The 26,905-nt window shown below is 42.3% G+C and overlaps 1 protein-coding gene across 1 annotated transcript in view; it reads right to left on the reverse strand.

Annotated features, from left to right (window-relative positions):
- Positions 1 to 26,905, reverse strand: part of LOC124616289 (neural-cadherin-like) — a 966,400-nt gene that overhangs the window by 408,464 nt on the left and 531,031 nt on the right. Inside the window, exon 3 of the mRNA XM_047144591.1 lies at positions 16,350 to 16,361. Within this exon, the coding sequence (XP_047000547.1) occupies positions 16,350 to 16,361 (12 nt within the window). The remainder of the gene's footprint in view (positions 1 to 16,349; positions 16,362 to 26,905) is intronic.

Below are 26,905 nucleotides of genomic sequence, written 5' to 3' on the forward strand. Positions count from 1 at the left end.
CTATTAAATGCAGAAGAGAGAGAAAATAGCGGACGGGTAGAAATAATACGTCGAAGGTCCCTATGAAAGGGAGGACTTGTCTGGTGACGTGACAGATGAAAAATGGCAGTCTATAGGGAAGAAATAGGGCATCCAGCATTAGATTCACAGTTCAACAGAGCTGTGGAGACTAGCGATCAAATAACGCAGAAGGAGTACACCTAATTCCAACGAAATTTTGTAAAGTTGTTATAGGAAATGGCGACTGATGAAGTTTATGTGTAGAGACTGGAGACATACCATCAGATTTCTGGAGAAATATCGTCCATGTAATCTTGAGAATAACAAGACCACATAAGTGCGAAAATCAGGTCAATGTCTCATGCATCTAAGAGTCCGACAAGAATAATGTACAGAAGAATGGAAAAGAAAATCGGAGCTGCTAGATGACGGTAGACAGAAAAGTCCAGGAATTGCTCATATATTTTCAAAGAGCTTATGACAGTATTGATTGGAATGGTATCTATAAAATCCTACAGGAATTTCGTATCCCAGTGAAATGATTACAGTATATATGAGTGAACAGTAAGAACACAAGAAGCACACTCACAATTTTTCCCCATGAGAACTAAATTAAGACAGGGAGATGCACTGTCATGCGTACTGTTTAATATCGTCGTGGGAAAATTGTAAGAGAGCTAAGTTGATGAGTGTAATGGGCTACAAACGTTAGGGGGCAGGTTTGGCTTACGTAGAAACAGAATCCAGTGAATACTAATTGTTATTGCAGTGCATGGTCCACAAAGCTGATTACCGCTGGATAGATGAGTAGCAGATGATGGCCAGTTTCGCTTTCGGAAGAGCAAAGGCACCAGAGAAACAGTTCTAACGTTGCGATTCGTAAAGGAAATAATACATAAGTAAAATCAAGACACGTTCACTGGATTTGTCGATCGAGAAGAAAATCGTTCCACTGTGTAAAATGGTGCATGTTGCTCGTAATTCTGAAATAAATAATTGTAAGCTCCAGGGAAATGAGGATAACACACTATGTACAAGAACCAAGAGATTAAAGAGAGATAACAATAACAACGGACAATGAAAAATCCATGACAGTGCTCGGATTAAGAAGGTCGTAAGACAGAGACGTAGCTTTTCGCTCCATACATTCAATCTATACATCGAAGAGACAATAGTGGAAATAAAAGGAAGAATCAAGGGTGGGATTAAAATGCAGGTTGAAATGATATCATCGACAAGATTCGCCAATGGCATTGCTGTACTCAGTGTCTTAACACTACAACATTGTAATCTACTCTTGGCACAGCAGTAGTTTTGTTTTTCTTGTTGTTATTTGATCATAAATGTATATATTTTCACTGTTTTCTTGTCAATGCCAATTATACGTAATATTGGAAAATAACTTTCTAGCAAACTACTGAAAAAAATTTGGTACATGATGTAAGTAGACATGCTGGCAACATCAGGAACATGTACAGTATCCAAAGATATGATATGAGTAGTATTTGCATCTGTGGTGCGCGAGACAGCAAGTTAGGGGTCTGACATTAACAGCGAAAGAGGTCGAACGCGAAGTGAGTGAGAGAGCGCGAGCGCTAATGTGAATCTAGACGGTGTGGTGAAAAATGTATAGCAATGCATGATGGATGTAAAGGGCTTGAAGTTCTATGGACAACAATACAATATTTATTCAAGGAGCTATTTCAAGAGGACCATGAAAAGAAGAGTACTCTGCAGTCAAGGGTACTGAAATTGCTCATAACTGGAAGAAGAGCCTATGCTTAAATAATTTTTTGCCGTAAAACCAATATGTCTATCCAACATCATTTCCTCCTGAAAGTAAGACTGCACGATTTCAGATCATTAGAAATGTAGACGACTCGCCAGCGTCGTAGAATCATTTTAGCTGACAACATAGTGTGACTGCAAAACTTTAATCCTTATGCTGCGTTAAAGGCTTTAGTGCCATTATTACCGACAGTAGTATCCTTCTCCTGACAGTAGTATCCTATTCTTGCATGTGTCAAAAACTAAAACTTCAATTTTGCTCTTCCAACGAGAAGTTCAGTTTTACTACATTACTGAAAGTGATAATTACTTGCAAATTCAACTGAGCTCCAGCATGCGTAATGACCTTTGTCGCCCTCGTACGTATCATTAACTGTTCCGTAAGTTCAATTTCAATCCAACAATGTCAGTTTCATAGCTGTTGTGCTGAAAGGAACTGGCGGCCGTGTATGTCATTTAATAATTATAGTTTCACTAAATTTCAGTTTGATTATATATTCATTGCGGTTTTGAGAAGGAAATTCATTTAGTAACTAACTCATAATTCTGGCAAACACTAGTAAAATTTTACACTCTTATTCAAAAATAATAGTCAATTATACGAGTGTATATATTTACTGATTTTCTGTGTCGATCTAGGGTTTGTATTTTCGGTGTTGCCTTATCTAATTGCTGCTAATTGTAACATCTTTTGCTCCTAACTTCAATGTTTCCTGGTAATGAGTTTTGATCACTAGAAAGAAAGGGTTAGGAAATATAGTTACAGTGAACATACTGTGAGGTCACGTTTTATAATCATTACCACATCACACGCAGGAATTAATAAATCAGTTTTGGTTTTGTATGATTCTAAATGTTTGGTGTTAAGGATAGTTAACCATGAAAAATCTTATAATTACTTGAAAATTCAACTGACCTCCAGCTTTTTCTCCCTCGTACGTATCATTAACTGTTACTTAAGTTCAATTTCAATCCAACACAATCAATTTCATAACTGTTCTCCTGAAAGGAACTAGCGGCCGTGTATTTCAATTAATAATTATAATTTCACTAAATTTCAGTTTGATCATTAACAAAAAATTCGGGGAACTAATCAAGATTAATCAACATTATTACAGTTTCGTTTCTGATCGTTATTAATGCAATATATTTCTTTAACATTATAACAATGAGTAGTACGCTTACCTGCTGTCTGTAGGTTCATAGTCTTCGAAATAGAAGCCTTACCCGAAAATTAGGTACGTTTGTGTCACGGTCGATTACTAACATACCGCGTTTGCAGGCATGTTACAAGGAATAATGAAGAAGAGTTTCACGACATGTTCAATGTAATGAACAGTTTAATGAGTACAGAATATGGATTGAGAATAAATTGAAGAAACATGAAAGTATTGAGAGGTAGCATAAATGAGAATAACGATCATCTTTATATCAAAATTGATGACAACGAAGTACACAAAATTGCGGAGTTGTGCTGTCTTGGAAGCAAAATAATACATGACAGACGAAACAAAGAGGTTATAAAAAGCAGACTAGCACAGCCAAAGAGGACGTTCATAGGCAAAATAAGTCTGTTAATATCAAACAAGGACCTTAATTTGAGGAAGAAGTTTCTGAGAATGTACGTCTTGAGCAAAGCATTGCATGGAAGTGAATGCTGGACTGTGGGAATTCCGAAAAAGAGGAGAATCGAAGCATTTGCGAAATGGTATTGTAGAAGAACGCTGAAAATTAGGTGGATTGATAGGGAACAAGGATGTTCTCCATAGAATGGGCGAAGAAAGGAACAAATGGTATACCCTGACAAGGAGAAGGGGCAGGACAGAAGGACATGTATGACAGGTCACGGCATACGAGGTGTGTTAGCAAAGCAATGAGGTTGATTTTTTATGTAGTAATTTTTTAATTTTTTTCAAACGACAACTTTGTCCCCTTTAAAGTAGTTCCCTTTGACAGCTATGTATCAGCGGAGTCGTTGTTGGAAGTCATGGCAGTAGCACTGAAAGGCTTCAACTGGTGGGGCCTTTAACACGTCGATCACATTCTTTTGAATGTTCTTTAAGGCCCACAATGACGTCGTGTTAAGACATTTTTCAATTTCGGGAAAAGAAAAGGCACAAGGCTCAGATCAGGTGAATCGGTGGTCTGTGGAACAACAGGAATGTCTTTTGAGGTCAAAAGCTCCGCGATGGAAGAGGCTGTGTGACATGGGGCGTTGCCGTGACGCAGCGTCCACTTGTCTCCACGTCCGGTCTCGCTCGAGCCAACCCTTCTCTGAGCCTTTCATATTTTTAAAACACTTGGTTGACAGTTTGTCCTGGAGGAAAAATCTCAAAAGAGCACGAACACTTTCGACGTTTTCGTCGGTTTTTTAAGTTTTAGGTCTCCCAAAGCGAGTTTCATCTTCAACGTGTTCCGGGCCTTCCAAAAATGATCTGAGCCAGCGACAAACTTGTGCTCTTGACAAGGAATGTTCCCCATAGGCCTGTTTCAACTTTTCGATGGCCACACTCGAGGATTTCCCCCGTTTAACACAAAACTTGATGACATAACGTTGCTCTAAATTTCTCTGTTCCATTTTCGTAACACACAGCAAAAACAAACACAACTTCACTGGCCACTGATGACACCCTCTAAAATCACGTGACGGCAGTACGGATCTGAAACTCGAAATGAGCATCGGGAAGTGATGAACTCACCGTTCTTCACAAGTAGAACAACACAGCGTTGCCGGATCGCTAGCAGTGTTGCCAGTATCACTACTTTTCTCACACACCTCGTAAAAAATGCAGAATAAGATAGAAATTGGAATATATCCAACTTATAATCGAGAATGTACGGTGCAGCAGCTACTCTGAGGCGTAGAGGCTGGTACACTTGAGGAATTCGTGGTGAGATGCATAAAACCAGTCAGAAGACTAATGACTCTAGAAAAGAGTACATTGAAATTAAACTTGAAGACAAATCATCGAAAGAGAAATAGATGGAAATGAAAAATGGTGGGAGACGTGATACAGCGAGATGAATTTGCCGAAGCACTGAAAGATCGAAGTAGAAACAAGGCTCCTGGAGTAAAGGACATTCCCTGAGAACAAGTGATATCCTTGGCATATCCACCCTTGACAAAACTATTCCATCTGGTGCGCATGATATATGATACGTGTGAAATTCCCTCATACTTGAAGAGGATTATAATAATTACAATTCCAAAGAAAGCAGGTGCTGACACAGGTGTGAATGTTAGAAACAATCATTTTATTAATAAGTCATGCTTACAAAATACAGTCACGAATTATTAACACAAGCATGGAGAAGCTTGAAGAAGTCAATCTTGAGGAAGATGAGTTTGATTAGAGGATAAGTGTAGCAACATGCGTGGCAATAATGGCCCAACAACTTTTCTCAGAAGATAGTTCAAGAAGGGAAAACGTCTATTTACAGCACTTTTAGATTTATAAAAAGTTTTAGACGATGTTGATTAAAACTGACGTTTCGAAATTCTGAAGATAGCAAGCTAAAATAAAGGTAACATAGGGGTGTTCAAATCTTCGTACAGAAATCAGTCGATGGACATGACAGGGAAGCATTAGTCGGGAAGGGGTTGAGACAGAGTTGTAGTCACCGACGTTCTTTAATCCTTAGATTCAACAACCTGTAAAGGGAACCTGTAAATGGAAATATGGTTCAAGGAGAAAAAATTAAAACTTCGAAGTGTGCGGATGACATTGCAGTTCTGTCAAAGACAGCACATGTCTTGGAAGAGCACTTGCGTTTAAGTGATTGCGCTGAAAAGACGTTATAAAATAAACATCGTCAAAAGTAAAACAAGTTTTATGGAATGCACTTCAAGAACTTCAGACGATGCTGTGAGAATCAAGTTAGAATAGTATATGAGTTTTGCTATTTAGGCAACAGAATACCTCACAATGGCTGAAGTACTGAAGATACAAAATGCAAATTGGGTATAGCAAGATAAGTATTTCTGAATAAGATGATTTGTTAACATATAATATAAATTTAATTATTAGGAAATTTTTCTTAAGATGCTTTGGCGGAGCGTAGTCTTATACTGAAGTGAAACCCGAAAGATATGAAATTCAAACAATAAAACAGTATAAGATAACAAATAACAGATGAGAGGTACTGAATCGAACTGGGGAAAAAAGAAATTTATGGGACAACCTGACTAAGATAATTCGTGTGTTGACAGGACACGCTCTGAAACTACAAGGAATCGTCAATTCGACAAAGGGGGAAAGTGTGGGATGTTAAAATTGTAAAGGGAGGTAATGGGATGAATAAGGTTAGCAGGTTAAAATGGATATGGGTTGCAGTAGTTGGAGTAAAGTTCCTTCTGTAGTCGTGAGGTTAAGTTACCATAAAAGCAGGAATAACTCAAAATTCAAAACTACACTTGTAAGCATGCAGTAGTGTCGAAGAAATTTCACGATAATTGAAGGTTATCTGCTTTTCTGGCAAATCTTGAGGTCCCGCTACATATCACCAGTTGATGTTATATATATGGCAATGATGGCTTCCTCTAGATCAGAAAAATGCTGTCGGCAAAGTAACCCCGCAGCTGAATCTACGAGTAGAAATTCTAGAGGCAGGCTAATACGAAGGAGCTATCTGAATACAGTAATTTCTGTCGTTAGCATGGGACGCTAAATAATGCGCGAATAAGCGATTTTTATGTGAGCATATGATGTAAATAGCATGTCATAAAATCGCGTTGAAGTACGGGAGTTTGTATACTGACGATTCGCAAATGCAGGTCAACAAATAGTTTGCCAGCGAATTATTATAGTTATTATTTTATGTGCGCCGTAACTGCGTAACAAAATTCAACTTGACAGCTACGTCAATAGTTCGGATGCAATTTGTGTAAAACGTACAATAAATACCGCCTCTATGAAACAGCCATTTCTCATTTATAAAAGCGCAAGTTAAGCATGAACTCCACATTGCGTTGGCCAAAATCCCGTATTTTGCAACTGCACATCCAGACGAAGCGCCTTTAACATATAGTGCCCGCCACACACGTAGCGCCTAAGTTTTGCGCCAGTTGCAGGCGCCGTCACATTTGGGCTTCTTTTTGTGTAACACGATGCTCTGCTTTGAATGGCCCTAATAACCGTGAGCATACGTGCTCATGGAACACAGTCCACACTGCTTTTCGGAATGTTTCTGGAGATGTAAGCATAAAGCCATTTTACGATGATGGAAAGGAGCCACAGCAGAGATGGTAGCTTCTGTCGTGACACTAAGTCGTTTGGATTAAAAAAGTACTGGTGATCAAACAGCTGTATTTACTCGTATAGCGTCAATCGTTAGCATACTTGTTGCGAAGGGTATCGAACCCTCTTCCTAAATTTTTGACAGCCGTAAAATTTACGTTAATTGTCACATCACTTGGACAAAAAGGATGATGATTCACATGAGGTGTGTTGTTGGACTTAAGCAGAAAACGATGAATGAAATCTTATATTAGTGAACAAGTTAAAGTTTTCGTTGTACAGTGAGGCTACTAATCTGCAGATATTAGTTGAATACATAATACAGTTGTAATTAGTTGTATACATAGTGTCACCGTTTCATCGCCTCAGTAACTGTTTTACTTTGTTAAATGCCAAAATTTATATCGTTCTCGTCCGATAGTCACCTCAGATGGGATAAAACTGTTTGTCTTTCTGAAAGTACTAATAAAAAGCCGTTATTCATTGCCATTATACTTATTATACTTCGTTTAATTTCTCCAGACCTACTTGCTACAAGAGCATCAGTTAGGTCTTGTTCACTCTGATGGTGAGAGCTATTGTAAAAATATCTGTATCAGCCTGGGACATACACATGTATTCAAAAAGTAAACACAGAAATAATATAGAAACGCATAGTAGTGAAATATAAAGGACAAAGAATTATTGACTGTTTGAATAAAAGAATCTTTGTACAATAACGGCGGGTAATATTATTCACTAATAACAACAGAAACTTTATTGAACGTGTTGACATTAAAGTAGGTGTTATATATAAACAGTCCGGCGTCTTAATATTTTACGGGGTCTATACTGGTACTATACGGTGTGTTCTCTGCTTAATAGGCATTTGCTTCATAATCATCTCAAAAACTGTACTTCTTCCTATATCACGAATCTTCTGCGATTCTATTAAAGTTAGCCCAGAAAACTTGGTACCATACGTGCTGCACAGCATCAGCCCTTATAGAGGTGTTTATGAACGGTTCTCACTGTTGTTGTCAATTTAACACATTGTTTGTGTCACTAGAAATTGGTGGTTTCAAAGGGTGGAGTGGTTAAGACACTGTAAACTGGGAACCACATCGTTCAGATTGCCATCCAGCCATCCAAAGTCTGGGTTCTCCGTTGCTTCCCTAAATAACTGCTGCAAATTCCGGAAGTAGAGTTGAACTCCATTAGGACTACGGTTCACTAGTTTTGCTACGCTGCCCAAATGACATAGTAAGTGGTAGGATTACGGGTCGTACTGCTGGCATTGGTAGGGAAAGATATATACATGAACGTGTAAAAGAAAAACTGGGAGTTGACAATTTCTCTTTTTGTGTGTCTGTTTGGCTGTTTGTGTTGCACGTAACTGGAGCCGCACATCATTCTAGACATATGTCGTCGCGTTGTACCAACTTCCCATAACCTCGTCATAGAAGGCAGCTGCCTGTGCTTCGCGATAGTTCTCTACGCTGGTCTGTAGCTCTTTATCAGTGCCAAAAGGTAGTTTTCATAGCCAGCGGTTCACTGAGCACAGATGAAACTCAGAGGAGCTAATTATGTGCTGCTTTGTGGGTGTTGAAACATTTCCCATCGAAAACGCTGCAGGAGCATCTTCATTACCCCTGCAAAGTGCACCCTAGAACTGTTATGAAGAAAGAACCGCATGACAGCAATGTTATGTGGGCTGCATGAAATCAGGTGAAATCTCTCACCACGGCATCATGCTTGGCGGGAGTCACTATTTACCTAGACATCTTTACGTGTTCACAGTGCGCTCAGAACTCACGCATGTGCAACACTTCATCGGATTTTCACTGTGGTTTTCATTTCGCGCTCGATTGGACCTTAATTTCTAAAGAGGCATCGTAGTGAGACACTGATCGCATACGTAAAGAATGCGATCGTTATGTGGTAACGCCCGATAGCTGTGCAACAGACCTAATATACGGGTAACTCGGGTATGACCTTAACTAACCTAAGATACTAGGAAAGTTACGTAGTCTTCGGTTATTTGTGATGATCTACAATAGCCTATGTTAGTTTTACAACTCTAACTGGGAGGGTTTCTGTGGGAAGCTCATGAACGACTTCTTTATTCATCTCATGTAATCCGAGTTTCTGTAACATCCTCGTCGTCGACGGGACGTTAGGTCATGTTTTCCTCTTTCCTTTTTGTGATTAGTCCCCATGACTCTTTCTTTTTAAAAGGAGTTAACTCAGTGAACTTATGTATCTGGATTTGTTACATTTTTAAGAAGATGTTAAAACGTGATACTTATGAGAGGTACTTGCACCGAATAATTGAGGCAGATGAATGTAAATACACTGCCCCCCTTGGACGAATAGCAAATAATGAAATTTTAGTTTTTGTGCGTATATAGTTTGGTAGGAAATATACACTATTAAAATTGGGGTTCCACAGAGCGGCAATTTCAGTTAACAAAGGTGCCCCCCTCTGGCAGCTGCAATGGTTCTAAGACAGCCGGGCGCTGAGTCGAACTAAACTTTGCTGACAGAAGCGAGAAAGTCAATACATGCTGCTTCAGCTCTTCGGCAGAGTACATCAATCGATGCACCTGGTGAGAGAAGGCACTCAACTATCTCGGCAAGCTGTGACCAGATGTTTCCAGCGGGTGCGAGATCTCGAAAATCTGCAAGCTAGAGCAGTGGTCGATCATTTTCTGCATCGAGGTAGGCGAGGATAGCACGGTCAACACGCGGCCCTGCGTTATCTTGTTGAAAGATAACATCACAGAGACCTCACAGGCAGTGCACAGCCAACTGGCTTAACACTTAGATTTGTAACACCTACAGATCAGATTACTGACTATGTAAACCAGAGGTGATCGTGTTATGCACCCAATGGCACCACATACCATCACAGAAAGTGCTGGGCCCATATAACGTTTTAAATGCCATCTGGCAACTTTCATTCCCCATGCAGCCTCCACACAAGCGTACTTAAATTCAGATACTGCACGCAGAACCAGGATGCATCTCAACGTACGATATGGTGCCAGTCCTGTGTCTCGTAGTGTTGTTGGGTGCATCACTATCGACACACCTGTATTTGCTGTAACACCACGAAAATCCGTAACAACGGTCGCCGTGCAGACAGTCGGTGTTGCTCCACACATCGTCCCACTGTCTGTGTGGATATTTCTTGCAAACAACGCCGTTTATTGACGCAAGGTACGTGACGAAGCCGTACGACGCTGTACCACTGAGTGAACAATGTATGTCCTCTCAGGCGCTAATCACGTGGGACTTCTGAGATCCTGCATGGCCTTGAGTATGGGTCCGCCTTAAGTCATCGATTTCGGAATCACGTGACAGACGTGGGATCTCAACCAACTCGGGCAGCAAAATTGCAGAACAATATACCGCAGTAACTATCGCTCACGGTCCTGCCGCTGTCCAGTTCCTACACGAGGTGGTAGATGTGTCTCTTTCTTTGACGAGCCATAACAGGACTTCTCACAAACAACATGCAAATGTAACTTGCGATTGATGAGAGAGAGAGAGAGAGAGAGAGAGAGAGAGAGAAAGAAATTACGCAGCGGGTTCTCAGTCGCATTTGCATGTCGTTTGCTTTTAGGAAGCCGTGTTACGGCTCGTCAAAGAAAGAGAAACATCTAACGTCTCGGTCGGAATTCGACAGGGGCAGGACCATGGCCTACAATTAATGCAGTATAATAGTAATATTGCTGCTCCCGTTGGTCGAGATCCTACTACTATTACGTAAAGTCGAAGTCGAAAACCTAAAGCGAATCCATACTCAACGGCATGAACGCTCTCAGTAGTCCCACGTGATTAACGCCTGAGAGGACTTACATTGTTCACTGAGCGGTACATCGTAGTGCAGTGTTGTCACATACCTTTTACGAGTTAGGAAATGGGGTTGTTTGCAAGAAATGTATTACGCTGGTGCATAAGTTAGTAGCGTCTTTGTTTTTCATGTTGCTATTCCGCTTGCTACGAGTTTGTTTATCGTTTGTCATCTTTTATTTGTAGTTCACTGTTGCTAGAGTAAAATTTTCACTCTACAGCGGAGTGTGTCCTGATATGAATCTTGCTGGCAGATTACAACTGTGCCAGACCGAGACTCAAACTCGGGACCGTGAAAGGCAAAGGTCTCAAGTTCGAGTCTCGGTCCGGCACACAGTTTTAATCTGCCAGGAAGATTGAAACTTTCCTGACAGATTAAAACTGTCGGCCGGACCGAGACTCGAACTCGGGACCTTTGCCTTTCGCGGGCAAATGCTCTACCAACTGAGCTACCCAATCACGACTCATGCCCCGTCCTCACGGCTTTACTTCCGCCAGTACCTCGTCTCCTACTTTCCAAACGTCACAGAAGCCCTTCTGCGAAACTTGCAGAACCAGCACTCCTGGAAGAAAGGATATTTCGGAGACATGGCTTAGCCACAGCCTGGGGGATGTTTCCAGAATGAAATTTGCACTCTGCAGCGGAGTGTGCGCTGTTATGAAATTTTCTGGCAGATTAAAACTGTGTGCCGGACCGAGACTCCAACTCGGGATCTTTGCCTTTCGCTGGCAAATTCTCTACCAACTGAGCTATCCAAGCACGACTCATGCCCCGTCCTCACAGCTTTACTTCTGCCAGTACCTCATCTCCTACCTTCCAAACTTTACAAAAGCTGTCCTGCGAACCTACCAGGAAATTTCATATCAGCGCAACTCCCCTGCGAAGTGAAAATTTCATTCTGTAAACATCCCCCAGGCTGTGGCTAAGCCATGTCTCCGAAATATCCTTTCTTCCAGGAGTGCAAGTTCTGCAAGGTTCACAGAAGAGCTTCTGTGAAGTTTGGAAAGTAGGAGACGAGGTACTGGCGGAAGTAAAGCTGTGAGGACGGGGCGTGAGTCGCGCTTGGGTAGCTCATTTGGTAGAGCATTTCCCCGCGAAAGGCACAGGTCCCGAGTCTGCAGAGTGAAAATTTCATTCTGCCAGGAAGATTTATTGTTGCTATTTGAGTTTACCTATTGCCATTTTGTCATTTGGAGATAGTGAGTGAAGCTGTGGACGCTAGAAATGGAGTGTCAAGCGGAGAAATCGGAACATATCCGATGTATTCTTCATCTACATCTACATCTACATCTATACTCCGCGAGCCACCTTACGGTGTGTGGCGGAGGGTACTTATTGTACCACTATCTGATCCCCCCTTCCCTGTTCCATTCACGAATTGTGCGTGGGAAGAACGACTGCTTGTAAGTCTCCGTATTTGCTCTAATTTCTCGGATCTTTTCGTTGTGATCATTACGCGAGATATATGTGGGCGGTAGTAATATGTTGCCCATCTCTTCCCGGAATGTGCTCTCTCGTAATTTCGATAATAAACCTCTCCGTATTGCGTAACGCCTTTCTTGAAGTGTCCGCCACTGGAGCTTGTTCAGCATCTCCGTAACGCTCTCGTGCTGACTAAATGTCCCCATGACGAATCGCGCTGCTTTTCGCTGGATCATGTCTATCTCTTCTATTAGTCCAACCTGGTAAGGGTCCCATACTGATGAGCAATACTCAAGAATCGGACGAACAAGCGTTTTGTAAGCTACTTCTTTCGTCGATGAGTCACATTTTCTTAGAATTCTTCCTGTGAATCTCAACCTGGCGCCTGCTTTTCCCACTATTTGTTTTATGTGATCATTCCACTTCAGATCGCTCCGGATAGTAACTCCTAAGTATTTTACGGTCGTTACCGCTTCCAATGATTTACCACCTATGGCATAATCGTACTGGAATGGATTTCTGCCCCTATGTATGCGCATTATATTACATTTATCTACGTTTAGGGAAAGCTGCCAGCTGTCGCACCATGCATTAATCCTCTGCAGGTCCTCCTGGAGTACGTACGAGTCTTCTGATGTTGCTACTTTCTTGTAGACAACCGTGTCATCTGCAAATAGCCTCACGGAGCTACCGATGTTGTCAACTAAGTCATTTATGTATATTGTAAACAATAAAGGTCTTATCACGCTTCCCTGCGGTACTCCCGAAATTACCTCTACATCTGCAGATTTTGAACCGTTAAGAATGACATGTTGTGTTCTTTCTTCTAGGAAATCCTGAATCCAATCACAAACCTGGTCCGATATTCCGTAAGCTCGTATTTTTTTCACTAAACGTAAGTGCGGAACCGTATCAAATCCCTTCCTGAAGTCCAGGAATACGGCATCAATCTGCTCGCCAGTGTCTACGGCACTGTGAATTTCTTGGGCAAATAGGGCGAGCTGAGTTTGAATTCAGTAGAGGGGTAACAGCAGCAGAGACAATCATAAACACTTGCGCCCTGTATGGAGATATCATCACTGTACAGAAAACGGGAAAGAAGTATTTCTCTGGTTTTAAGGGGCTCCGGAAAGGCTCAAAATCATGAAAAGTTCAATTTTTACTTTTTTGCGTTTTCTGAATCTGCAGACTATTGCCTTTTAATATATATATAATTTATTCAATTCCGAAGACAATAACTGTTTTTAAATTTTTTTTGAAATGTGTTCTACATGGGCGTGACCCACTGTGGCGCTGTTAAACTGCTGTCAAATGGTGTTATTATTAACGTCCGTGTTCATCAGGTACATTTTAGTGATGTGAGATAAAGTATGTGTTGTGGCTAACCTGTGATGGTTCAATATATATCGCTGGTGTGATTGTCGATTGTTTCATGTTTATTTACTCTGTCGTTATCTCTAAAATATTCGTAATTAATTCTGTTTCTTGAATCTCTGTTTTGTTGAAGTATAATAATGAGTAAAAGTAGAGTTATTAGAAATCCTCTGAAGGCTTTTAAGAAAAGGAGAAATGTTGGAAAGCCAAAAGTATGTGTTATTACTGTAAACAATAAAGACGATAACCAAGTGAGTGAACCTAACCTCTCAAGTACACCTGCCCATAGCAGTCAAAGTGGGAAAGAAAATACTTACAGAAGAAGCTTGGTTCAACTATGAATGTTTTATGGGCGAATCGGATATGAATGAAATATTTGATATGTAGGTTCTCAAAGGAATTTTTCAAACTGTGTAAGATGTATTCATTGTAGTGAAGTTGGTCTGGAACTCTCCATAATAAAGCACGTAGGACTTGCTAGTGAAATACAACTGAAATGTGATAAGTGTTCATACATGACCACCTTTTGGAACAGTGTTGCAGTAACTGCAACTGAAGAAAATGGTAGCAAAATCTACGAACACAACAACGAGCGATGCTTGCTTTAGACAAGGAACGCCTTCGGACTGCAGACAGGGCTGTAAAGAGTCTAGAAATACAAGCAAGAGTAAACAGGAGGAGGAACAAGAGGAAGCTGGAGGAGGAGTTTGCAGAGGATGAAGATAATCCATCCTATGGACCTGGAATGCACTAAAAAGTTAATCCAATCTTTGTCGCTCGATTCCCAAAACTTTTATTTTCTCATACTAATTACATGTTTTCTAAGGATCTTCCAAACATATTTGTTTCAAACTTTCAGTAAATGTTACACACTACCTTCTGCATAATTTAACACAGCCTTTTTCCAAAAAACTGTATATTTTTGAATACATAAATAAAAAATTGCAAAAAAATGTTGTGAATTTTCATTACAATTGAAAAAAAAATCATCTTTAATAACTGAACTAAAATTTTGTAAAATCCCTGTGTTAAGTTGTAGCCCATATTCCAATAAATAATCTGTAAAAAGTTCAACTTCCTACCTCAAATACTTTGTGAGGAAAGATGTAATTTATGAGCGTTATTTTAACATTGCAAGTATAGGGCGTTTCAGAGCCCCTTAAGGAGTATCGTTTTGACATTAGTGACTCTTCACGTTTGCAAAGACTTTCGGGGTTCGATGAAGATAGTTTAACCGTGTTAATCCGCAATGATCCAGGTCATTGGCAAAAGTGATGAACTGTCGTCATTAGACCATCGTGCGGCATTTGCACGGAATGGGGAAGGTTCATAAATCGGGTGTGTGGTACCGCATACTCTAAGCTAAAATCACACAAATCAACGGGTAGGCATACGTGCATATCCGCTTGTCCGTCAACTGGCTCGCGAACAACTCCGGCCACTTCTGTGCTGTGTCGGTATAGGTGACGAGAATTGGAGTTTTCATGCTAACATAAGTGAAAGAAAAGAATGCTTCAGGTCAAACAAAGCATCAGTTCCCCGTACAAAGACCTGAGCACACTCACGAAAGATAATTACATGAATCTGGTGGAACAGCGACGGTGTGGTGTTCTATCAATTGCTTCCCCCATATGTAAGCATCATTGCTGACACTTATGACCGATGACTGAGACGTCTTGCAGACGCAATCAAAGAATAACGACCAGGAGCATTGGAAGACTGCGAGGCGTCATGCTTCTCCATGACCACGCCTTCTTGCATTCTGCGAGACTGAGTAAAAAGACTATACAGGAGTTGTGTTGGGAAGTCATCCCGCATCCACCTTATTCACCTGATCTTGCACCCTCGGATTTTCACGTTTTTCCGCTCTCTGTCGAACAACCTTCAAGGAACTCCCGCCGCTCTGGGTAGCCGCGTGGTCTGGGGCTGCTTGCCACGGTTCGAGCGGCTTCCCCCGCCGGAGGTTCGAGTCCTCCCTCGGGCATGGGTGTGTGTGTCGCCCTTAGCGTTAGTTAGTTTAAGTTAGATTAAGTAGTGTGTAAGCCTGGGGATTGATGACCGCAGCAGCTTGGTCCCATAGGAACTTCCCACAAATTTCCAGATTTTCCACGGAACTTCCTTTTCGGATGAAAAAGCGCTCCGAACAAGGCTCAACAAGTTCTTCGCCTCAAAACTACGTGATTTATACAGTCGCGGAATCGAAAAGTTACCCTAGCGTTGGCAGACTGTTGTGGATAGTGAAGGAGAATATGCTATTGATGATTAAAGTCTCTGTTACGTGTATCTGTTGTGTTTATTAAACATATAGAAAAACGCTACGAACTTTTATACACCAATTTAACAAAATGTAAACTGAATTACTCCTGCCAACATTGAGCAGTCGTGCTGAAATTCCAGTTATTTCAAAAGAATGCAGTCCACTGAATGAAATTTCAGTATTTACTACATCATTATGAATGTTTGATGCTGGATTTTAAAACATATGTAATACAAATCTGGAATTTAAAAAAACGTTTTTCAGCAGGTAAAAACTTAGCGTAGAATGCAGACTTTATCTATACCATGCATAAAGAAAAACCACTGAAACTACTGGCTGCCATGCATTACTAACCAAATGAAAAAAATTCTTAGACTAGACTGCTGTACAACAGCTAAATATTCTACTTCTATAGTGGTCAGGTTATACTTACAGCGCAGTCCAGCTGCGGAAGGCATGAAAGAGAAGAAAAGAGAAATTGTAATTAGTACTGGTGTGCAGAGAAGCGGAACAAATAATACAAGTGCATTCAGCATGACAATACAAAACACAGACTAGGCATTCGCGCGCTCTGGCTGCTAGTACCAGTGATTACGTGTCTTTCACACATGGCTGCGAACAATGGCTCTATCGGTCTCTGAAAACCCGTTCAGCCCCTCCACACACACACACACACACTGCATTGTCAGATGCAAAGTATTGTTGTGTTGTGCAATGTTACACTGTTGTAGCGTTATTCAATCATCTGTCCGTCTCTAGAACCAATATTCTTTGTCATCGTTTAGCCTTCCAGAGAACTCACTGCATTAGTCTGAGGAAAATAAGTCTGCATCGGTGGAAGATTTTGGAACCGATAACCGGTAATTAGATCACTACTTATTTTCAGTTCAGCAGATGGTATGTATCAAACACAGTGTTTCTTACAAGAAATAATACATCTCAGGTGATCAAATAAAATTTAATTCATATGCGCTAGATGATACTATTGTAGTGTGTCGACTGTCAAAATACTTACTTTCAGAGTAAGTAACAATTTAGATGTGAAGTAAACCTCCTCCTTGCATCCTGTTTCACCGTCCGAAGATGGAGTTGAAGACTGAGATAAGCAAAACTATTACTACAACAGCCCTATAAAAGATTTAAATCCACAAAGATGTAGTCTCACAAAAGATTTAACCCTACAACAGATTCATGTGATAAATAGAAATAGTACCTACGAGTGGAGCGAAAACTAACCATGTCATGTTTCTTTTTGTATGTTTAATTCTGGCAGTCTCGTATCTTACATTCGAAATGAAAATTTCAGACGCTGTGCATTCGCTTCTGCTCCCTAGTTTCAGTGGATAACTGTAACACATTAAAAGTTTAAATAATCGAAATGAGCCTTTACTTGTGCATTGACCAGAAATTATGCAGCGTCACACGCGCAAACTATTTGCCTACCTCAGTGCTACAGTGAGAGTGATCAACGAGCTGTTGCAGTTAATTTGGCTTTGAGACTCCGAAAGTGGTGTGCGAACAGACGAAGTAGGTTCCAAGCTCCCGTGGGAACCAGACGGAAGACGACTATTACCTGAATAGTGTAAATTCGCGTAGTCGTTTGTCTACTGTTTTGTTTTGAACGGCCAGTGTCGGTTGGTCGCAGTCAGTGTGCTCCCTGCCGCCGTTGGATAAGCAGCTGCAGCAGCAAGTCGTATACTCCTAGCTCACTCATTTGTTACATAGTTTAATTCTTAATTTCTTTGCGTGTTTTTGGTACTTGCATTGTTTAATTCATAAATTTCGAGCGTATTATAGTATTTGAGAGTTGTAGCATCGCGTTTTAGTACCTGAATAGTGTAAATTCGCGTAGTCGTTTGTCTACTGTTTTGTTTTGAACGGCCAGTGTCGGTTGGTCGCAGTCAGTGTGCTCCCTGCCGCCGTTGGATAAGCAGCTGCAGCAGCAAGTCGTATACTCCTAGCTCACTCATTTGTTACATAGTTTAATTCTTAATTTCTTTGCGTGTTTTTGGTACTTGCATTGTTTAATTCATAAATTTCGAGCGTATTATAGTATTTGAGAGTTGTAGCATCGCGTTTTAGTACCTGAATAGTGTAAATTCGCGTAGTCGTTTGTCTACTGTTTTGTTTTGAACGGCCAGTGTCGGTTGGTCGCAGTCAGTGTGCTCCCTGCCGCCGTTGGATAAGCAGCTGAGCAGCAAGTCGTATACTCCTAGCTCACTCGTTTGTTACATAGTTTAATTCTTAATTTCTTTGCGTGTTTTTGGTACTTGCATTGTTTAATTCATAAATTTCGAGCGTATTATAGTATTTGAGAGTGTAGCATCGTGTTTTAGTACCTGAATAGTGTAATTTCGCTTAGTCTCCTTCCGCCGCCGAGCAGTGTCAGCAGTGCGCAAGTAGCAGCATTACTGCATTTACTAGGCAATCTTGTATTTTAATAATCGTTTAAATTTTGTCGATTTGTTTGCGCTCTCTGTAGATTAGTTCAGACGTTCTTAGCAAAACAGTTTTTAGCATGGATAGGGACTGCAACTGCTGTGTTCGGATGCAGGCTGAGTTGGCATCCCTTCGCTCCCAGCTTCAGGCAGTGTTGGCTTCGGTCACACAGCTTGAGGCTGTTGCCAATGGGCATCACTGTGGGGGTCGGGATGGGGGTTTGTCGGGGACGGCCAGCTCGTCCCACGCATCCCCTGATCGGACTACGACTGTGGTTGCCCGGGATACTGCCCGCATTGAGGCTGATCCCTCACCTGTGGTAGAGTGGGAGGTCGTTTCAAGGTGTGGCAGGGGGCGAAAGACATTCCGGAGGGCTGAACGGAAAGCCTCTCCAGTTTGTCTGACGAACCGGTTTCAGGCTCTGTCTCAGGCTGATACTGATCTTCGGCCTGACATGGCTGCTTGTCTTGTTCCAGAGGTTGCCCCTCAGTCTGCAAGATCCGGGCAGTCGCAGAGGGTGGGCTTACTGGTAGTTGGGAGCTCCAACGTCAGGCGCGTAATGGGGCCCCTTAGGGAAATGGCAGCAAGAGAGGGGAAGAAAACCAATGTGCACTCCGTGTGCATACCGGGGGGAGTCATTCCAGATGTGGAAAGGGCCCTTCCGGATGCCATGAAGGGTACAGGGTGCACCCATCTGCAGGTGGTCGCTCATGTCGGCACCAATGATGTGTGTCGCTATGGATCGGAGGAAATCCTCTCTGGCTTCCGGCGGCTATCTGATTTGGTGAAGACTGCCAGTCTCGCTAGCGGGATGAAAGCAGAGCTCACCATCTGCAGCATCGTCGACAGGACTGACTGCGGACCTTTGGTACAGAGCCGAGTGGAGGGTCTGAATCAGAGGCTGAGACGGTTCTGCGACCGTGTGGGCTGCAGATTCCTCGACTTGCGCCATAGGGTGGTGGGGTTTCGGGTTCCGCTGGATAGGTCAGGAGTCCACTACACGCAACAAGCGGCTACACGGGTAGCAGGGGTTGTGTGGCGTGGGCTGGGCGGTTTTTTAGGTTAGATGGCCTTGGGCAAGTACAGAAAGGGCAACAGCCTCAACGGGTGCGGGGCAAAGTCAGGACATGCGGGGAACAAGCAGCAATCGGTATTCTAATTGTCAACTGTCGAAGCTGCGTTGGTAAAGTACCGGAACTTCAAGCGCTGATAGAAAGCACCGAAGCTGAAATCGTTATAGGTACAGAAAGCTGGCTTAAGCCAGAGATAAATTCTGCCGAAATTTTTACAAAGGTACAGACGGTGTTTAGAAAGGATAGATTGCATGCAACCGGTGGTGGAGTGTTCATCGCTGTTAGTAGTAGTTTATCCTGTAGTGAAGTAGAAGTGGATAGTTCCTGTGAATTATTATGGGTGGAGGTTACACTAAACAACCGAACTAGGTTAATAATTGGCTCCTTTTACCGACCTCCCGACTCAGCAGCATTAGTGGCAGAACAACTGAGAGAAAATTTGGAATACATTTCACATAAATTTTCTCAGCATGTTATAGTCTTAGGTGGAGATTTCAATTTACCAGATATAGACTGGGACACTCAGATGTTTAGGACGGGTGGTAGGGACAGAGCATCGAGTGACATTATACTGAGTGCACTATCCGAAAATTACCTCGAGCAATTAAACAGAGAACCGACTCGTGGAGATAACATATTGGACCTACTGTTAACAAACAGACCCGAACTTTTCGAATCTGTATGTACAGAACAGGGAATCAGTGATCATAAGGCCGTTGCAGCATCCCTGAATATGGAAGTTAATAGGAATATAAAAAAAGGGAGGAAGGTTTATCTGTTTAGCAAGAGTAATAGAAGGCAGATTTCAGACTACCTAACAGATCAAAACGAAAATTTCTGTTCCGACACTGACAATGTTGAGTGTTTATGGAAAAAGTTCAAGGCAATCGTAAAATGCGTTTTAGACAGGTACGTGCCGAGTAAAACTGTGAGGGACGGGAAAAACCCACCGTGGTACAACAACAAAGTTAGGAAACTACTGCGAAAGCAAAGAGAGCTCCACTCCAAGTTTAAACGCAGCCAAAACCTCTCAGACAAACAGAAGCTAAACGATGTCAAAGTTAGCGTAAGGAGGGCTATGCGTGAAGCGTTCATTGAATTCGAAAGTAAAATTCTATGTACCGACTTGACAGAAAATCCTAGGAAGTTCTGGTCTTACGTTAAATCAGTAAGTGGCTCGAAACAGCATATCCAGACACTACGGGATGATGATGGCATTGAAACAGAGGATGACACGCGTAAAGCTGAAATACTAAACACCTTTTTCCAAAGCTGTTTCACAGAGGAAGACCGCACTGCAGTTCCTTCTCTAAATCCTCGCACAAACGAAAAAATGGCTGACATCGAAATAAGTGTCCAAGGAATAGAAAAGCAACTGGAATCACTCAATAGAGGAAAGTCCACTGGACCTGACGGGATACCAATTCGATTCTACACAGAGTACGCGAAAGAACTTGCCCCCCTTCTAACAGCCGTGTACCGCAAGTCTCTAGAGGAACGGAGGGTTCCAAATGATTGGAAAAGAGCACAGATAGTCCCAGTCTTCAAGAAGGGTCGTCGAGCAGATGCGCAAAACTATAGACCTATATCTCTTACGTCGATCTCTTGTAGAATTTTAGAACATGTTTTTTGCTCACGTATCATGTCATTTCTGGAAACCCAGAATCTACTATGTAGGAATCAACATGGATTCCGGAAACAGCGATCGTGTGAGACCCAACTCGCCTTATTTGTTCATGAGACCCAGAAAATATTAGATACAGGCTCCCAGGTAGATGCTATTTTTCTTGACTTCCGGAAGGCGTTCGATACAGTTCCGCACTGTCGCCTGATAAACAAAGTAAGAGCCTACGGAATATCAGACCAGCTGTGTGGCTGGATTGAAGAGTTTTTAGCAAACAGAACACAGCATGTTGTTATCAATGGAGAGACGTCTACAGACGTTAAAGTGACCTCTGGCGTGCCACAGGGGAGTGTTATGGGACCATTGCTTTTCACAATATATATAAATGACTTAGTAGATAGTGTCGGAAGTTCCATGCGGCTTTTCGCGGATGATGCTGTCGTGTACAGAGAAGTTGCTGCATTGGAAGATTGTAGCGAGATGCAGGAAGATCTGCAGCGGATAGGCACTTGGTGCAGGGAGTGGCAACTGACCCTTAACATAGACAAATGTAATGTATTGCGAATACATAGAAAGAAGGATCCTTTATTGTATGATTATATGATAGCGGAACAAACACTGGTAGCAGTTACTTCTGTAAAATATCTGGGAGTATGCGTACGGAACGATTTGAAGTGGAATGATCATATAAAACTAATTGTTGGTAAGGCGGGTACCAGGTTGAGATTCATTGGGAGAGTGCTTAGAAAATGTAGTCCATCAACAAAGGAGGTGGCTTACAAAACACTCGTTCGACCTATACTTGAGTATTGCTCATCAGTGTGGGATCCGTACCAGGTCGGGTTGACGGAGGAGATAGAGAAGATCCAAAGAAGAGCGGCGCGTTTCGTCACTGGGTTATTTGGTAACCGTGATAGCGTTACGGAGATGTTTAATAAACTCAAGTGGCAGACTCTGCAAGAGAGGCGCTCTGCATCGCGGTGTAGTTTGCTCGCCAGGTTTCGAGAGGGTGCGTTTCTGGATGAGGTATCGAATATATTGCTTCCCCCTACTTATACTTCCCGAGGAGATCACGAATGTAAAATTAGAGAGATTAGAGCGCGCACGGAGGCTTTCAGACAGTCGTTCTTCCCGCGAACCATACGCGACTGGAACAGGAAAGGGAGGTAATGACAGTGGCACGTAAAGTGCCCTCCGCCACACACCGTTGGGTGGCTTGCGGAGTATCAATGTAGATGTAGATGTAGATGTACATCTGCGTCGTGGTTCTATAATAATGGTATGCACGAGGATTGTGATTTTTGAGTACGTACGCTGCAAGAAGACAATTTTCTGGAGAGTTATTGTAATTTTTACCCTTGAATAAAATTACTGACGTAGCTTAGAACGACGACTGATCCAGAAAAGAGAATACCGTTACTGGTGTAGCTGCACTACGCCTTCACTCACAGGAATTAGCTGCACCATTCGGCAGTAACGTTGATCGTCAATTTCTGGAGATATTTAACTTTTTGGCAGGATATAAATCTTCGCCTAATGAAATGCACTCTTGTTAACAGATCGTCCGTGTAATTTTTCCCCGCTAGCTCACCATTTCGTACGAGATCTCGATTGTGGAGTCGTTCATCTGCTGTGAGCGTCAACGAACCGTCGCTTGTCCGCATAGAGGGAGAGAGAGCAGCGAGAAGCTGTTACATCAAAGAGGGCGCAGGCAGCGGCAATGAGGAGAGCCCCCGTCAGCAGGCGTCTGACGGCCCAGCGGGACCGCCGCTGCTTCTCAGCCGTCTCGTCGTCCTCGTATTCTCGTCATGTTAGCAGCTTTACGACAGTGCCGCAGCAGAGCCGTTTCTCCGTTCTCTTTTTAAGTATCTGTGTCTGACGCCGCCGCAAATGGAGAATTCTCGTTGAGTGTTATAAGTAGCGGGTGTTTCCAAATGAGTGTAGGGCTTTGTAGCTTTTATTACATTCAATTTACAAATGAAACAGCAGCTCAAACAGTTTGTCCGACACGGGTGTTCAATGTGAGCAGCATTAGTCACACATGGAGTCCACAGGCGAGTTCTCCGCAAACCTTAGTCAGTGTGTCTGTTGCAGCTGTTGCAACAATGCTTTGTCTAAAGTCGTATGGATCAGATGGCAGCGGAGGCACATACACATGGTCCTTTATGTAACGCGAAAGTTGAAAATCGTATGGCGTTAGATTGTGTGGGTGTGGAAGTCATGGGAGACAAGCTCTGTCATACGGTCTCTTGCTGTCAATGCAGCTGCCGTTTGCAACGTCGTTGAACCAATCGCGTGCCGAGTTATGCCTGTGAGGCGGCGCACCCTCTTACTGCAAAATAAAATTTGCGATTCAGCTTCTTTCTATTGAGGAAGTGCCATAGTTCCAGCGCACCAAGATAAGAAGTGCAAGATCTACACCTACATATTTACATATACAGGGTGTTACAAAAGGGTACGGCCAAACTTTCAGGAAACATCCCTCACACACAAAGAAAGAAAATATGTTATGTGGACATGTGTCCGGAAACGCTTACTTTCCATGTTAGAGCTCATTTTATTACTTTTCTTCAAATCACATTAATCATGGAATGGAAACACACAGCAATACAACGTACCAGCGTGACTTCAAACACTTTGTTACAGGAAATGTTCAAAATGTCCTCCGTTAGCGAGGATACATGCATCCACCCTCCGTCGCATGGAATCCCTGATGCGCTGATGCAACCCTGGAGAATGGCGTATTGTATCACAGCCGTCCCCAATACGAGCACGAAGAGTCTCTACATTTGGTACCGGGGTTGCGTAGGCAAGAGCTTTCAAATGCCCCCATAAATGAAAGTCAAGAGGGTTGAGGTCAGGAGAGCGTGGAGGCCATGGAATTGGTCCGCCTCTACCAATCCATCGGTCACCGAATCTGTTGTTGAGAAGCGTACGAACACTTCGACTAAAATGTGCAGGAGCTCCATCGTGCATGAACCACATGTTGTGTCGTACTTGTAAAGGCACATGTTCTAGCAGCACAGGTAGAGTATCCCGTATGAAATCGTGATAACGTGCTCCATTGAGCGTAGGTGGAAGAACATGGGGCCCAATCAAGACATGAACAATGCCTGCCCAAACGGTCACAGAAAATCTGTGTTGATGACGCGATTGCACAACTGCGTGCGGCTTCTCGTCAGCCCACACATGTTGACTGTGAAAATTTACAATTTGATCACGTTGGAATGAAGCCTCATCCGTAAAGAGAACATTTGCACTGAAATGAGGATTGACACATTGTTGGATGAACCATTCGCAGAAGTGTACCCGTGGAGGCCAATCAGCTGCTGATAGTGCCTGCACACGCTGTACATGGTACGGAAACAACTGGTTCTCCCGTAGCACTGTCCATACAGTGACGTGGTCAACGTTACCTTGTGCAGCAGCAACTTCTCTCACGCTGACATTAGGGTTATCGTCAACTGCACGAAGAATTGCCTCGTTCATTGCAGGTGTCCTCGTCGTTCTAGGTCTTCCCCAGTCGCGAGTCATAGGCTGGAATGTTCCGTGCTCCCTAAGACACCGATCAATTACTTCGAACGTCTTCCTGTCGGGACACCTTCGTTCTGGAAATCTGTCTCAATACAAACGTACCGCACCACGGCTATTTCGCCGTGCTAATCCATACATCAAATGGGCATCTGCCAACTCCGCATTTGTAAACATTGCACTGACTGCAAAACCACGTTCGTGATGAACACTAACCTGTTGATGCTACGTACTGATATGCTTGATGCTAGTACTGTAGAGCAATGAGTCGCATATCAACACAAGCACCGAAGTCGACATTACCTTCCTTCAACTGGGCCAACTGGCGGTGAATCGAGGAAGTAGAGCACATACTGACGAAACTAAAATGAGCTCTAACATGGAAAGTAAGCGTTTCCGGACACATGTCCACAAAACATCTTTTCTTTATTTGTGTGTGAGGAATGTTTCCTGAAAGTTTGGCCGTACCTTTTTGTAATACCCTGTATACTCTGCTAGGCACCAAGCGGTGTGTGGCGGAGGGTACAATTTGTGCCAAAGTCAAAGTCTCCCGCCCTCTGTTCCAATCGCGGATCGCGCGAGGGAAAAACGATTGTCTGAATGCCTCAGTACGAGCTCTAATTTCCCTTATCTTTGGTTGGTGATCACTGCGCGATTTGAAAGTTGGTGGTGATAATATATGCTCTACATCCTCGCCGAAGTTCGGATTTCGGAATTTAGTGAGCAGCCCCTTCCGTTTACCCCATCGTCTATCTGCAAATGTGCCCCACTTCAAACTTTCTACGAGATTTGTAACGCTCTCGCGATGGCTAAACGTACCAGTCACGAATCTTGCCCCTCTTCTTTGGACCTTCTCAGAGATAGTCACTTGACCAAGAAAGAAAGGTCCATAAACTTTTCGCCGGGAAATTATAACACTTTAACAAAGACGTACGTATTTAAATCCTTTTACTTTGTATGGTGTAGATATTGTATTTTGATTCTCTCGAAAACATTAAAAGATATATGCACGTATAAAGAAAATTTGTTGGTCTGTGTAAATCATAATGTAAATAACTGTAATGTGCACTGGGTCAGTGGTGGTTAGGGAAATGTTGGGGACGTATATCGAAGAGTAAAAATACAGTGTGTAGCGGCGCCTCTGGAAGCGAGCGATGTGACGTCAGAACTCGCTGCGTATTCTGTTGTGATCGGACGAGGGAGATGCGCGCTAAGCCAGTGTGAAGAAAAGTTTTAATTAGCGGCACGGTAGCAACTGATAAGCGGCGGCAGATGAAAACGTAGCTCCATTCATATCAAGATCCTGCCCCGCCAATGGTCAATGCTAAGCAAATCTGTGCTCGCAAGTTTTTTGTCTGGAGCTACTGCAGCATTGTCGACGACGGCTACAGCTTCATTTCTTCACTTTTTTAGAACTGTAACAGCATTACCCAGTGATATTGGTGGACTTCTAGTTTTAATAATAATTACTGCAAAACTTAGGAACTTTAACTTGATAATCATCCCAAGTCATTATTACCAAGTAGGTGCCATGTCATAACGTGTTACTGAAACTTTTATTTTAGAAGAAAGAAATATACCAAAATTAATTTCAGTGCCAGTTAGTTTCTATATTTTCAATAATTTTGAAAACTGAAGTAAAAGTATTTTTAATGTCCCTCAGTAACTTCACTGTTGAGGTAAATATTGTTTACAGGTAAAATTATTCTTACAGATCAAACATAAATTCAGTTATCTAAAAGTAAATTAAATCCTTTCAGTTCAGACTAAAAATTTTATATAAAAGAAAACAATTATTCATACTTACTAATTTTACGTAAACCAGTGATGCCGTTTTATGTGTGGGCCTGGTTCGCACTCTGGCGTTGCAATTGTGTTGATATTCGGTGGTAGTTCCTTTATTTAAATAATTCTAAAGTCAACTGAAGTTTTGTTTCGTGTGTCTTTGCCAACTCCCAACTTAGCAAAAGCGGGGTTACGCATCTGTTTAGCATAACAGGAGGCAGCCTTCGTTCAGTCAGTGTGAGGTTTATTTATTCCAAATTAATTTCATTTTGTTTAATACCGAGTGAACTAATAACTGAAATTCTTTCTCATTATTATTTCGTGACATGTTTTGTTACTGCAAACGTGTGTGTAGCCTTCTGTTCCGCACTCACTGTTGTTCGGAGTTTTAATTACTCAATGAATAGATGGTACCAACTGAACTGGCGACCTTTTGGTTTCCATTTATTCCAAAATTATTGTTAAAGTTTATTGCTTTGCAGTGCTTTGGTACCATTTTTGTTAGACCAGTACGTGAATGATTGAACAGTTTTTGAT

The sequence above is a fragment of the Schistocerca americana genome, chromosome 5 (genome assembly GCF_021461395.2).
Source record: "Schistocerca americana isolate TAMUIC-IGC-003095 chromosome 5, iqSchAmer2.1, whole genome shotgun sequence".
Taxonomy (NCBI): domain Eukaryota; kingdom Metazoa; phylum Arthropoda; class Insecta; order Orthoptera; family Acrididae; genus Schistocerca; species Schistocerca americana.